At 38.5% G+C, this 14,969-nt stretch overlaps 1 protein-coding gene across 3 annotated transcripts in view; it reads left to right on the forward strand.

Annotated features, from left to right (window-relative positions):
* Nucleotides 1-14,969, forward strand: part of USP25 (ubiquitin specific peptidase 25) — a 306,082-nt gene that overhangs the window by 18,263 nt on the left and 272,850 nt on the right. For all 3 annotated transcript variants that reach the window (XM_028726941.2, XM_028726942.2, XM_028726943.2), the window contains exons 2-8: nucleotides 1,474-1,551; nucleotides 2,937-3,081; nucleotides 5,534-5,657; nucleotides 7,677-7,839; nucleotides 11,094-11,180; nucleotides 12,943-13,080; nucleotides 14,243-14,319. In XM_028726941.2, coding sequence (XP_028582774.2) covers nucleotides 1,474-1,551; nucleotides 2,937-3,081; nucleotides 5,534-5,657; nucleotides 7,677-7,839; nucleotides 11,094-11,180; nucleotides 12,943-13,080; nucleotides 14,243-14,319 — 812 coding nt within the window. The remainder of the gene's footprint in view (nucleotides 1-1,473; nucleotides 1,552-2,936; nucleotides 3,082-5,533; nucleotides 5,658-7,676; nucleotides 7,840-11,093; nucleotides 11,181-12,942; nucleotides 13,081-14,242; nucleotides 14,320-14,969) is intronic.

Raw genomic sequence — 14,969 nt, forward strand, 5'->3', positions numbered from 1 at the left:
GTGTAAGGGACTGCCCTCTCCCTGAAGAACTATAATAAATTTTGCACACATATTCGTGCTTTGTTATCTGGTGACATCAGCAGTGATTTTTGACAGGTTCAGCTCATGAGGTTTTAAAATACAGTATAAAATTGCAGGCACTAAAGCCAGTAGGATAGATTTTTAAAAAACTAAGTTTTCACTGTTTCCATATCAGCCTTCCTTTTGTGCTGACATATTATGCAGTCGCTGTTTTAGGCACATGTATTAGGCACATGGAAATCTTGTATTGCATATAACAGTGTCCAAAACCATTGTGTGTGTTGGTACTTCTATACTGTCCACATCACTGTTTTACAACTTGCAGCTTGTATTTTATTAATGCAACATTTTTCAAAGGTATTTTTTTATCAGTACCTGTGTATTGCCATCTGATCAGTTCAACATGCTCAGTGCCACTGTTTATGCATTCTCTGAAGCTAAAGGGCACTGTGCTTCACAACTTTTAGGTGTGGGGTTCTTTTTAATGTTGTGAGCCATCCTGAACATTGCTTTTATGTTGGAAAGGTGGCATATAGCCTTGAATAACCGCCGCAACCCCAGAGTCATTCGCGACTACACTTAACTGTCGGGGTCCCTTTACCTTTAACCTTATATGGATAGTTTTTCTTTTTCTTGCAAGGAATATGCCAATACGATTTGATATTATTTTATTTACTGTCTTATGTCATGTTTAAAATTGAAATATATGAACCAAAATTAAAGCTCCTATTTGTTTGCTTGTTTTTACAATTACTTTCCAGGGCTGTTTCATGAGATTTCCTAGTTACTTGACAATACCAGTTCATTTTTAGATGGTTGCCTATGATATTGAAATACATGACATACTTGACATATGTAGTTAGACTGGGGGTACCAACTACCCCCAGTGCTGTTTGACTTCTAATTCCCATCAGCCAGCATGACAAATAGCCAGGGTCTAGGAATGTTGGGAGCTGCAGTTGAACAGCGCTTGGAAAGCACCATATTAGCTATTTCTGAGTTAGATTCTATACAATATATATTTATGGGCAGTGATGCTTAAATAAGAGCATTCTGTATTGCAGTATTTAAAATACTGAGATCCCGAGATAACAATGATTGCCTTTATGGGCTTAGCCCATGCTTTCACAGTAGTACGCTGTGCGGTATTTTTGTATTTACGGCACTATTTTATGCTTTGAAGGTTCACTTTCTAATATGGTATAATGACATGGGAAGATTGAATTGAACCCCTTTCTGTCCCCTAATTTTTTAGCTCTCACAGAAGTATTGTATTTCATCTTAAGCAAATATGTGTTCTCCAGGTTCTCCCGTAATACATGGTTTCACATACAAATAGAAATATCACCACAAATCTTCTCTTTCCACAAGCTGAAAGGGGTTTTTTTGCCATGATTTGTCTTCGGTGCCATAATTTGTCTTCGGTGTTTGACCAGCTTTTTTATTTTTCAGCACCAGCAGACATTTCTGAATCAGCTAAGAGAGATCACTGGCATCAATGACACCCAAGTACTGCAGCAAGCCTTGAAGGTATGGTGGTTTTCAAATATAATTCTGTGTTTATATCTGTCTGCATCTATATCTATCTGCATCAGAAGGTTCCTTCTGATGGACAGAAAGTTTTTAATAGGATTGCTTCCTTCAGTGAGGTGAGGAATTCAGATAATGTAAAGTATGGCAAAGGCTGGTTTAAAAAACACCTTCCTTTTGTATCTTACCTTTGTTTTTGTTTTTTCATCTGGTGAATGCCTATAGGTACTAGAATTATAGGCATTCACCAGATATAGACTGCCTTAGTTTCAGCAAGGTGGTGGCCTTTTGTACCATCAGACCATACCCTGGGGACTAGGAAATATAAGGGCCTTCCGAAATGGTTTTTGTAAATAATGCTGCTGATGAAAACATGCTTGTAAAATACTTTAACTAAGAAATACTGTGTATGTGGAGCATACCATGCTGAAAACCTTTCTGACATCTGTCTGAGATGCTGACCTTTGACTCCATGTTGCCAGTTCACCAATGCATAATGCAAGCAAGAAAAGATTTCTTTGGTTAAGGTTCAACCTGCACAAGACCCTGCCGCCTCTTGCTGTTCAGTTGGGGAAAGTATCTTTTATTACAGTCTCTACTGAACTTTAGAGCAGGGAAAAGGCGTGTCTCAGGACCACATAGATGGACACAAAATCTTACCAGCTTTCTCTGTTCTTTTCAGCTTTTATCAATTGTAAGCTGTTTTACTCTTAGATTTGCTACTTGAGAATGTGTATAACAGAAAAGTGGATTCATCTCAAAATATTTTAAGCCAAATATGTAAAAGAAAGTATGGCCTTCTTTCAGAAATAGGACTTTTTGTTCTGCTAGTTCACCAAATGCTTGTAGTATGGCATGTATGCTTTGAGCTTTTGCCTTAGTGTTATCAAATTATCCTCTGGGCTGGCAAAATATTTTTAATTCCAAGTCATCAGAATAAATTTTAAGCAACTGGTTTATTGGAAGACGTGGGTGTGTGTCAACATTCTTAGGCACCTGCATCAGACATCATTTGATGACTAGAATTTTTCTACTCTGCTTAACTGATTGCTTATTTCAACTATTTTTTTATTTTAAATTCTTCTTGGAAGAACTAAACACTCTGAGTATCATCCAACAAGAAGTCAAGCACTTTTAATTTCTGTTGGTTTTCCAGTCGTAGAGAGTTCTTTTGCTGAAACTAGTGGGACTGTACACAAATCTATCACCTTCTTTAGTGCGACTTAATTTACATGTAAATAATTTTATGGTAAGTTTCTAATCATGAAATTGTATGCATTGTGTGCAGGTGTAAAGTAATTTGGGTTAGTCTTGGAAGCTAGCTCTGCCCTAATTTGTTGGTTATAAGATGGCATACCAATATGTTTATTCTGTTACATTTAAAGGATAGCAATGGGAATTTGGAGTTAGCTGTTGCTTTCCTTACTGCAAAGAATGCTAAGATTCCTCAGCAGGAAGAGACAACGTACTATCAAACAGCACTTTCTGGCAATGACAGATACATCAGCGTAGGCAGCCAAGCAGATACAAGTAAGTGCATTTTTTTCTGTGTTACTGAAGTACCAACCATCTAAATGCTTGGTCAGAAGATCTTGTTGTCACTCCAAGTCTGATATTTTATATTAAGTGTTTCCTTTATGCCTATAGATCTTGGAGGTTTTGGTTAAAGTGATTTATTTTTCAAGAAGTTTGTCTTTATTGAAAATCCAATAATATAGTAATATAACAGAAAATGAAAGCGAAACCATGAGGGTACATCTAGTGCACTTAGCTTTCACCATTTGTGTCTGAAAAACAACATTAATATCTGGTAATTGCGATTTTACTGCCCTGGAAAATTGCTGTCTATACCTCCATCTGCATACTTTTAGAAATTCCTCCAAATGGGTAATTACTTCAAAATATGAAGCAAGAAAATAATACTCTGATTAGTGAAGCTTAACAGTAAAATATCAGTACATATCAAAAAAGCCATGTGATAACTATTTGTGTTTGGAATCCATATGTCCCAGTGCAAGCACATTTAACTTGAGAAGTGTTACAGAATCCCAGAAAACTCACAATTTGGCCAAATAACAGCGCATAGATTTGAAATTAAAAGTTAATATATTGTATGATTAACAAAGTATGTAGTGTTGAGTAAGACTAGTGTAACAGTAAATAAGTCTGACCTGTAACATTCATATTTAATGCTAAGTGAACTTGAAGCACCTCACACTATAGATTTCTAAGCATTACACCCAACCCTTTTGTTAATCTAGACTTGCATTTCATTTTTGTGTTCTGTCATGATTGTGACAGGTGTGAGAACTCTGGATGCTTTTTCCCCTACTAGTTGGCAGAAAAACTTGCTGTTCAGGAACAAGGAAAGGGAAAAGTGTATAAGCTTTGGGAAAGCCAATAGAGTTTGTCCTTGGCACATTTTGAAGTTTCTCCATGTTTAACAATGGATAGTGTTGTCTGATTTGTAATGATAGCATTCTTGTTAAAATAAAGGAAATGAAAGACTTATTTCCTTGGAACACACCTAGGAGAGAATCAGACAAGCTTCAAACAGTGTGATGGCAGCTGCTTAAAGCTACCTTGTTTTCCATCTCTAAATACATGAAGCATTCTGTGTGGAAAGCTTATGGTCTGCAGCATCTAGTTTTTTTAGCAAACTAACCAATAGCACATACTTTTGAGCAGTTTCGTGGCATGACACTGTTCAGATCACCAGAACGTGCAGATGACTGGCTTTCCTATGTTAACCACCTTGACCTTTACTGACCACTGTATAATATGATCTAGTCATACATGCATATCCCAACTTATTAGACCAAGATATGCATGAGCTTTGCACCTGCACGTTACATCCTGGTACTGTCCCCTTCCTTCCTTGAGTACTGCAGCTAAAGAGTTTATAGGATAATAAGCTAAAGTTTCCCATTATTTCCAAACCACAAATCTATAGTTACCAGGTTCTGAACAAACCTGGTAGTTTGAAATGAGTTTCAGGTAAGCTGAGCTGCAGCCCAAATTGGATTGATCACCTGGTTAGATTTTTTTATATACCATATTTTTCGCTCAATAAGAGAAGAAGAAGAAGAAGAGTTTGGATTTGATATCCCGCCTTTCACTCCCCTTCAGGAGTCTCAAAGCGGCTAACAATCTCCTTTCCCTTCCTCCCCCACAACAAACACTCTGTGAGGTGAGTGGGGCTGAGAGACTTCAAAGAAATGTGACTGGCCCAAGGTCACCCAGCAGCTGCATGTGGAGGAGCGGAGACACGAACCCGGTTACCCAGATTACGTGACTACCGCTCTTAACCACTACACCACACTGGCTCTTTTCCCCTCCTAAAAAGTAAGGGGAAATGTGTGTTCGTCTTATGGAGCGAATGCAGGCTCCAGTGCTTCAGCGAAAGCAACACGCTGCGCTCTAGAGGCTTCGCGTTGCTTTCGCGTGTGCACCGATCCCTCTTGCTCTCCTGGCTTCTCTTCGCTGGAGAGGCGCTATGCAGCTTTCCCTCTCTGCGCAGTGCCCCTTCAGCGAAGCGGGAGGAGAAATGGAAGGGGCTCCGCTTCTCCTGCCGCTTCGCTGAAGGGGCGCTGCGCAGAGAGGGAGAGAATATTTTTTTTCTTGTTCTCCTCCTCTAAAACTAGGTGTGTCTTATGGTCGGGTGCGTCTTATAGAGCGAAAAATGTGGTACATGTCAGAAATATTATTTCACTGGTAGTATTGGTTGTATTGGATAATCATCTGAAGTTTCACAAGCCATAGTTTATGAAGTTGTGGCCACATGCTCCTCCTCTGCCCCCCCCTTTCCCTTTCTTCCATTGTGTACTGGTTTTCCTTGTGGAGATCCTGGCTTGGATTGTCAGGGACATTAAACCCAAATTTCCCCAAGCCTGTACCATTGTTCTGAAACTAGCACAAGATAAGTTGATGCTTTTCATTCTGTTGCATTTTTAATTTTGAGAAATGCAGTTTTGCCTTTCAGATGTGATTGATCTCACAGGAGATGATAAAGATGATCTTCAGAGAGCAATTGCTCTCAGTTTGGAGGAATCAAACAGGGCATTCAGGGAGACTGGCATAACAGATGAGGAACAGGCCATTAGCAGGTAAGCAAATAAGAATCAAATATTGGTTTTCTTTATGAATGATAGTTTCTTTGTTGCAGTGTGCTCTAGATACTAAAAATCACTCTCCATACGTGTGAATTTGTTAGAGCTACCTATTTTTGTAATTCTTCAGAGAAGCATTTGTGAAGGTGAATTTGACATTAAACTTTATCTGAGATATTTCAGTATTAAAATTTATTATGGCTCTGTGTGTGACAGCCACATCCAGCAATTGGCTGTCTAGGAACTGGTTGCTGCTGCAAGCTTCCACTTAAAGTAGAATTACTGTCTTCAGAATTAGTATACCATAGGCTCTGAGGCCCACTGAAACATGTGGAATTATTTATAATGCTTGTAATATATTGAGGGGCACGAGCAATGTATCTTTCAATCAGGGATGCCTAACTTTTAACCTTCCCGCTATTGCACCATGCTGGCTGATAAGAGTTACAGTTAAGCAACATCTGGAGTGGTTCTGTTTTCTTCCCCTACCTCCATACACTTCTGTGCCCTTAAAAGACAGACCCATTGAGTCTGTCCAATGCTCCATATTTTGCATGGTTTCATATTGTGATTAAAATTGGAATTGGACAAATTCCAGCACTATCAATGACCAATACCTAAATAACATCTCCCGTGTTCAGAGGCAGTATGCCACTGTGGGCTAGTTGCTTGAGACAAAAGCATGCAGGGGCTGCTGCCTTAATTCCCTGCTGGCAGACCTTCTTGAAGTATCTGTTTTACTATCATGGGAAACAGGATGCTGGATTAGATGAACATCTGGTCTGGATGTCAACATCAATTAGCCTTTGGTGCCTCCAAAGAATAAATAGCTAAAACAAATATATAAACATTGAAATGGTGACATTAATAACATTAAAACTTATAATAAAACATTTCTAGTAGCCAAATGCCAGTCAGGTATTGGTCCTACAAACTTGCAGAGTATCATTGTTGCTATATTGAACAACAAAGCAACGTGTGTGAAATTTTCATGTCTTTGAATATTATATGCACAATAACTTACTGTTACTTTTGCCATGATGTGCATGTTGTCTGCTTATGTTTGTTATTTCTGGATGTCCTTTATATCTTCGTTCCAAGTAAGTAGTATTCAACTAGGACTGGCCTTGTCTTGGGATTTTAAAGTATGCTTCTTGAGTGCTCATGTACCTCTTGGGAATTCCACTGTCTATTTTCTTAATGGATACTAGATGGTATTCTAGAGAAGAAGTAAGTTCTATGAAACGGAATGTAGGATTTGGAAAATTCATCTTGCAACTATATGTTATGGTAATCCTATGGTAGGGAGCTATGTGCTAGTTTTAAAGTCAAAGTAAACCAGGTTGTCACCATCACATTTTATAGTTTTATTTATTTTATAAAATATATATGCCACTTGTATGTAAAAACAAAACAAATCCTCACAGCAGTTTACAAAGCAGTGATGGTATCTCCTTATAACATGTTAACACAATTTTCCTTCATGATTCTTTATTAGAGAAGGTTTAATTCAAGCTTTATAACATGGAGATTGGTCTAAATATTGTAGAAATACAATGTTTTGGTTCAAATCAAAAATGGTTTTTTAAATATACTTGAATGCTTTCATTTTTCAAAAAAGAGAGGTGGTAGTTATATTAAGCCTATATGCCACTAGATAGCAACTTTAACAATAAAGTCTTATTGCAGCTTAAAGGCCAACAAATTTATTATTTCATAAGGGCCTCATTCACCCTTGGCTAACCTTCCAGGGGCCACTTGATAGCAGCGGGTTTGGCCAACCCACATTCTTACAAACAGAACACATGCATGCAGATCAGATGATGTATAGAAATTTACTTAATAATAAATAAATAAAATTGCTCAATATAAGCGCAGTTGCATAATCATTATCTCTTGGAAAAATCTGTACTGATGTATCCTAAGTTTCTGAGCTGTTGTGTTTCCCATTATGACATGATCTTGATCTATTGTTGCTTACTTTCCATTTTCTCATTATTTCCATTGATTTCTAAGAGTTTTAGAAGCCAGCATAGCAGAAAACAAAGCAAGTTTGAAAAGGACACATCCGGAAGTGTGGAGTGACTCTCCGAATCCGTATGATAGAAAACGTCAAGATAATTGCCCGGTGGGATTGAAAAACGTTGGCAATACATGCTGGTTCAGTGCAGTTATACAGGTAGAGGATTTATACACTTAAGTAAAAAATAGAACCATGATATGTATTAAGCACCTATGTATACTGGAGATACAAGTAACTGATTTAACACACAAAGAACATGCTGTGCAGAAACATAAGACGAAGCAGCAGAAAATGTTCAGTATTATCTACAGTTAACAAAATCAATTTGTCATTAGAATTGCCACTAGAATATGGGATTTATGCTAAAGAAATGTTGGCTATTAAGAAGATAAGCATGCAATAATAATGATGATGATGATTAATAATAATAATAATACCCCGTCTATCTGGCTGGGTTTCCTTAGCCTCTCTGGACGGCTTACAGCATATATAAAACCATAATAAAACATCAAGCATTAAAATGAGTAAGTCAATGAATTAGTTTGGCTTCATCCAAACTGTGGCTTGGCTTCATTGCTTTGTGAAACGCATGTGCCACATGCCCCTGGAAGGCCCCTGGAACAATACAAGTTTTATGACACACAGCATGGAGCCAAAGCTGCAGGTTCGATCCCTGTAAAGGACAGCTGCATTTTCCTGCATTGCAGGGGGTTGAACTAAATGATCCTCAGGGTCCTTTCCAATGCTACAATTCCATGAAACACTGTGATAAAACCACAGTGTGTGCTGGAGTATGTCCTTGTAGACATCTGGGTGATCCTTTTTGCCTTTATGTAGTCCTTCTTTTCTTCTCCTCTGTGATGGTGTTACGCCAATCAAATAGAGAAGGACGAATAAACTTTTCAAATCCCAATTTTCCCTCATGCTTACAATAGACCACATTTCCAGTAGTTGTGTATGTCCAAGTAGTGGAAATTTAATCCCGTCAAGAGGCTTGAAAACTGACCTTAGTCTTGTGATCTCATATTAATGCCACCCATATGCAACTATATACCTCTTATTCATATTATATTGGCTGCTATCTACCACATACATGGTACAAATTTGAAATAAGATTGCCTTAAAATGGCTATCAAAATGCTAGCTTTGATACGTTACAACTTTGTAGTGACAGAAATACAGATTCTTAAGTTTAACTGTTTTGTTTGACAACCAGTACAGATTATGTTTCAAGTTACCATCCTCGTTGACTTCATGTGGGATAAATTTGGACATTACCTACTACAGTATTTATTTAACCACAGGATTGATAGGCTCCTTAGATTGCATCCACTGTGGGACAATATTTCATGCTTTCCCTAGGGGTCTTTTGAAATCTGACACATTTTCATAAGAGGTCAACAATGTGCAATGTTGCTTTCATTAATCAATGACGTGCTGTGTGGTATAGTACTACGGTGAAACGAAAACAAATCTTACGCTGCTGCTGCTGCAAATTTCCCTTTCAAAACTAGTCCTAATGAAAGTTTAGCTATATTGATGTTGTCTTTTTATGGATCTTTTCTTTGGTTTCTACCACTTGCATCTTAAGCCAAAAGTTTGTTTTTGTTCAGTCAGTATCATCTGCCAGAAAAGCAAAGTTGTTCTGAACATTCTGTTAGAGCGTGTGGTAACACAAATCTCTGTGTGGATACAATATTTTCTGGAAACTTACATACAACTTCCATGCATTCTAGCTTCAGCACAGAAGGAGATTTTTAAAATATATTTCAGCAGTGCATCTATAAGTGAGCAATACTAAATATGAAGACCCCAAGACCCCCACTCAAAACCATAATAAAACCTGCTTCTTAAAGTTTGTAGAATATAACATCTATATCCCGAGATTTATTTAGCCCTTTACTTTTTCTAGTACTTACCTTTCATCCTTTTTTTGTCCTGCATAGTTCTAAAATCAATAACAGTAACATATCTTCAGTTAACAGCATAAACGTCTTCATTAATCAGAAGATAAAAATATCTGGCATGAATCTCCTTGGTTCTTTTCTAATCATTTGCCACCCTTTTAAGCAGTGCATAGGCTCCAATGAAGCTCTCCCACCGTCTCAGCTGTAACATATTGTAGAGTGTGCTTTTTGTGTGGTGTGTGCTCTTCCCTTTAATGCCATACTTTTTGTGAAAGCTAAGTATGATTCAGCCAGCAGCAGTAGTATTGATGCCAAATGTTACATTACCATTGACTCTTTTGTGTGTTGCATCCCTGAATCCATTATAAACCCCCAAACAAGGAAGAAGCATGAGCAACTTAAGCCTTTTTTCACCTTGCTTCTTCAGTAGTACCTGAAATGCTATTTGTAGGGTTGACCCAAATCAAGATTCAGAAACCATTTGGGTCTCAGCCAGTCAGTCCAGCACTCTGTGCAATGGTAGAAGGTGCAAGAGGGAGAACTGCAAGAGTTTGTACTGTTTGAAGTGGCTCTGAGTACTTCTGCCACTTAATTCAGATGCCTTTAAGGCTGCTGTCCTTTGCACAATTACCCAAGAGTGAGTGCACTTGGGCATAGCATGATTTGGTTCTTGGTAAACTTGCAGGTGTTTGAGTTGTATGTCTAACTTCTTTAAATGACTTTCCTCCCCCCCCCCCCCCAGCTCTGTGCTAGAACTGGTGTGTTGCTAGGAAGCTGCTGTTCGTTAAGGTTTTTATGTATAGCTTGTTACCATGGCACTTGATGTCAGTGTAGACTTGGCAGAAAGCAGCAATCTCAAACCAGAACAGTGAGACAATTTGAAATTAGTTTTGAAAAGCTGGGAGCTTGTATAAATGTGTTCAGAAAAAAAAGTAACAATACTTAAGGTTTGATATGTTAAATATTCTGAAGAGCTCGTCATATGGGGATTGTTAAGCATAGTATATGACCAGAGGGTATGTTGAAGCTGCATTTGGAGTGCCCTCCAACTGTCTTTTAAAATATGGGTAGGATTCCCCCTCCCCATGTCCATAGCTGTACTCCAACAGGACGAGACAGGATCTCTTAACTGGACAAGTCAAAATCTACTGTTGGTTAACTCTTGTCAGCAACCTGCACATTCTGATACTGGCTATCTTAGTTCCCAGAGAAAGCATGTTTATACAGTACAGTGAACCATTTACATTCCACATTTTGAATACCTTCATCTATTCCTTTTAAGAGGAAAAAAAATCCTCAGAAAATACAGTTGGAGAAAAGTGATTTTTCCACAAGGCTTTTCAGAATAAAGCAAAAAGCATACAAGGCACTCCATATGGGCTACAACCCACAAACCAGTTCCATACTTCTGCTGTATTTTTAAGTATGTTAAAGTGTAAATACCAAACACATTAAATGATCGGCAATTTTAAAAGGTTATATAAAATGCCTTTTCTTTTTCAGTCGTTATTTAATCTGCTGGAATTCCGAAGGCTAGTCTTGAATTATAGTCCTCCTGCCGGCGCTCAAGATCTGCCCCGAAACCAAAAGGTATAAGTAGAAATATGCATTACCAATAGACTAACATAATGCTTTTCCTAATGCAGAATACCCCACTGTGTTTTGCCCCAGTTTGGGAAAATTCAGATGTGGTATTGAAAGAATTGTGTGGAAAGGGTCGTATATTCAGCACATGAGCACTAAGGTTCTGCTGCAGGCAATGGAAGCTATTATTTATTAGTTTTCTTACCTGCCCTTAGCTGTGAGATCTCAGTGTGGTTTACAACAATTCAAAAATGCATTACTGAAATCAGTTAAAACAAATTACAGCCATGAGAATATGGTGGGACCTAATCTATAATTATCTTGGTTGTCAAAGGCCAGCATAAAGGAGTACATCTTCAGCATACAACAAAAACAGCATAATGAAGATGCCTGATGCACATCTGTGGGGAGGAAATTCAACCCCTTAGGGAGAATGCCCTCTCCCAGGCTGTCAGCTCCTGAACTTCTGAGAACTACCCTCTGCCAATCTTAATGTCCAAGAGGTCTATAGGGAGGGAGGCAGGGGTGGTTTTTTTGGTACATTCTAAGGCCTGCAGAGAGGCATCTAAGTTCTTGATAATGCTGCAGACTTTGAGCAAAGCGTATTTTACTTTGCATTTAAAGGCAAGCAAGTAAAACTATCTTTGGACGCCAGCTGCAGATAATAGAATTGAGCTTCAGGGGTTGAGAGAAGTCTTCATTTTCATTTCCATCTCTTTTGGTGTCTTGTGCTGCCTTGCTGTGCAGATCACTGGTGACATTTCCAGGGCTTTAAGATATCCATATCTGTGTAACTATTACCTATTTAATGCATGGGAATCGTGGGATAGTTAAAGGGAAGATAGGGATTTGCCTCATGGCAGAGGACTAGAATTTATCATTTGACACTAGTATAACTGATGCCTTGGTTTATCTAGGCCAGTGTTTCCCAACCTTGTGCCTCCAGATGTTTTTGGCCTACAACTCCCATCATCCCTGACTAGCAAGACCAGTGGCAAGGGATGATGGGAATTGTAGGCCAAAAACAGCTGGAGGCACAAGGTTGGGAAACACTGATCTAGGCCATCAGTCCCCTTTCTGTGGAATGGAATTGAGGCAGGGAAATAAGAAGTACCCATTGGGTGCACCTAGGTTTTTTTTTGGGGGGGGGGGAATAAAGAAAAATAAATTATTTCCTCCCCAGGCCCAAGCTTCCCCAGCCCCCAGAACAGGCTGCTATACAGGCTGGCGGTCTCCCCAGGCTTGCGGATATCTACCCGAAGCCCGGGGCACGCTCCACTGCGCTCCCCGGGTTTCGGGCTGCAGGCTGCTGTCCGCAAGCCTTGGGAGCCCGGCGGGAACTCCCGCGGGCTCCCAAGGCTTGCAGATAGCTTCCTGAAGCCTGGAGAGCGAGAGGGGTCGGTGCGCACCAACCCCTTTCGCTCTCCAGGCTTCAGCGAAAGCCTGCATTCGCCCCATAGGACACACACACATTTCCCCTTCATTTTTGGAGGGGGAAAAGTGCATCCTATAGAGTGAAAAATACAGTATTTATCCTTTCTTAAAACGGTACAACTGTCATTGGATTTTTGGTAGTAGTAGTCATTCATTGAACTGTTTCTCCCCCAGACAGTATGTTTAGTCATTTTTTGAGAGACAAGGTTATGATTGCTATTGCAGAAAAGCATTCTTGGTAGTTTATTTATGCAGCAGTAATTTAGAAATTATAATGTGGAAATATGAAGTATAAAAAACCAACCTCACAACTGTTTGTTTATTTTGTACACAGGAAAATAGAAATTTGCCTTTTATGCGTGAGCTAAGATACTTATTTGCACTTCTTTTTGGCTCAAAAAGAAAATATGTTGATCCATCAAGAGCTGTGGAAATCCTGAAAGATGCATTCAAATCTAATGACTCTCAGCAGGTAATGTTAATACTCTATCTTATTTTGAATAGAAATAACCATATAAATTATAGTTGAACCAAGCATACAAACATGGCGTTGCAATTTCTGCTACTTCACCATGAGACAAACCACACTTACCTGCTGTGATCAAATATTATGCAGTATTCTGATAATTGCACGGTCTTTGCACCTATTAATACATCCTGGACTCCATATACACTTTTTAATTTTATTTCAATTTTATGTTCTGGGTTTTCAAATAGTAAGCATAACATTTTAAAACCAAGTAGCATTTTCTTACTTGATGCACATCTGTACCAAGGATAGAAGTTCAGTTATTCAACTGCTGAAGTCCCTCATTTATATAAATTGGTATTTATCTTGGCTTATGTTAGAATAATGGAATCTCTAGGAAATAGGTAACAGAAACCATCTTGCCATGCTATAAGTGCATCTGAAGGACTGGCACTGTGTTTGCTATTCTCTGAAGCTGCTATGGTTTCGCTCTTAATAGACACAGCCCTACAGAAGATTGAGAAGTCAATAATGGTTGCAGCAGGCTATTATTTCTGCCTACAGAGCTAAATTTGTAAAGCAAAATATCAGTTTGCAATATAGTAGTGGAATTGAATCTGATTCTTCAGGCTATATTCAACCAAACCTACTCAGAGTAGACCCATTGAAATGAATGAACCAAAGTTTGCCATTTCCATTAACTTAAATGGGCATACTCTGAGTAGGACTGTTTTAGTTATATATTCATTTATTTCAGAAAATGTATGTATAGCTTGATTTGTAAAAATAATCTCAATGCTGATTGCTACCCTTTACAGTTCATTTATTTATTTAATAAAATATTACATACCACTTGATTGTAAATCGCAGCAGCTTACCTAATAATAATAATTAATAATAATAATAAATAATATCAATAAGCTGTTGAAAAGTAAGTTAGTATGGGAAAATGCCCACTACTTTAATACTGCTTAGTAGCCAAAAGCCCTTTGTAAGGTATTTGGACCCACCCCTGTCCTGTGTTTGCACAGCAGTTCACACAATACAGTGAGCTTCCCATTATATTAGCCATAGGAGAATATATATCTACAAGTATCATAGCTGATGGATAGAATATTTTCTTGACTACTAGGTTTGAATGTGCATTCGTTTACTCTCTCAACAGCAAGATGTCAGTGAATTCACACACAAGTTATTAGACTGGTTAGAGGATGCCTTCCAAATAAAAGCTGAAGAGGAACAGTAAGTAGTCATTTTAAGAAACCAGCAGTGTCTTCTGATTTCCTGTAGGACAAGTTTTGTTACTTGGAGTAGAAGGAATTTCACCCTCGGGAATCTAAATGTGCTTCTCATTTATTCTTAGAAAAATAAATAAAAATCATTTCCAATAGTGGCAGTACTGATTAAATGTGATTACAGCAGCCATGTAATATCAAATGAGAGAGAGAGGAGGGCAAGCAAAGATGACCTCACCTATTTTCTTTTTGCCCCCTCCCCACAAGTCAGCCATGTGAAGAACTGCCCTGTGACAGAGCTGGGGGTAGAGGAAGGAGATGGGGAAAGAACCATCACCCACCAGCCCCTGGGTCAGCTTGGCATTGTCCCTTCTTCTGCCTCCCTTTGTTTAGAGGAACTGTACAATCTCCATGTATACATTTTGGCTTTTTGCTTGCTTTAAGTGCAATATCTATAGTGAAGCTGTTGTAATTTATTAATATCAGCCACTTTTTGGACTCTGCTTGAAAAATCAGGATACACATCAAATAAATTAATAACAATAAATTTTGTAAAAAACACACACCTCAGATTCTCCTGGTTCTTTTAAAAGCATTTGGGTCAATAAAATAGGGTCAATAAAATAAGTGTTGGCTCTGTTGAATGCAGACTTTTTA

The sequence above is a fragment of the Podarcis muralis genome, chromosome 4 (assembly GCF_964188315.1).
Source record: "Podarcis muralis chromosome 4, rPodMur119.hap1.1, whole genome shotgun sequence".
In the NCBI taxonomy this organism is placed as follows: Eukaryota; Metazoa; Chordata; class Lepidosauria; order Squamata; family Lacertidae; genus Podarcis; species Podarcis muralis.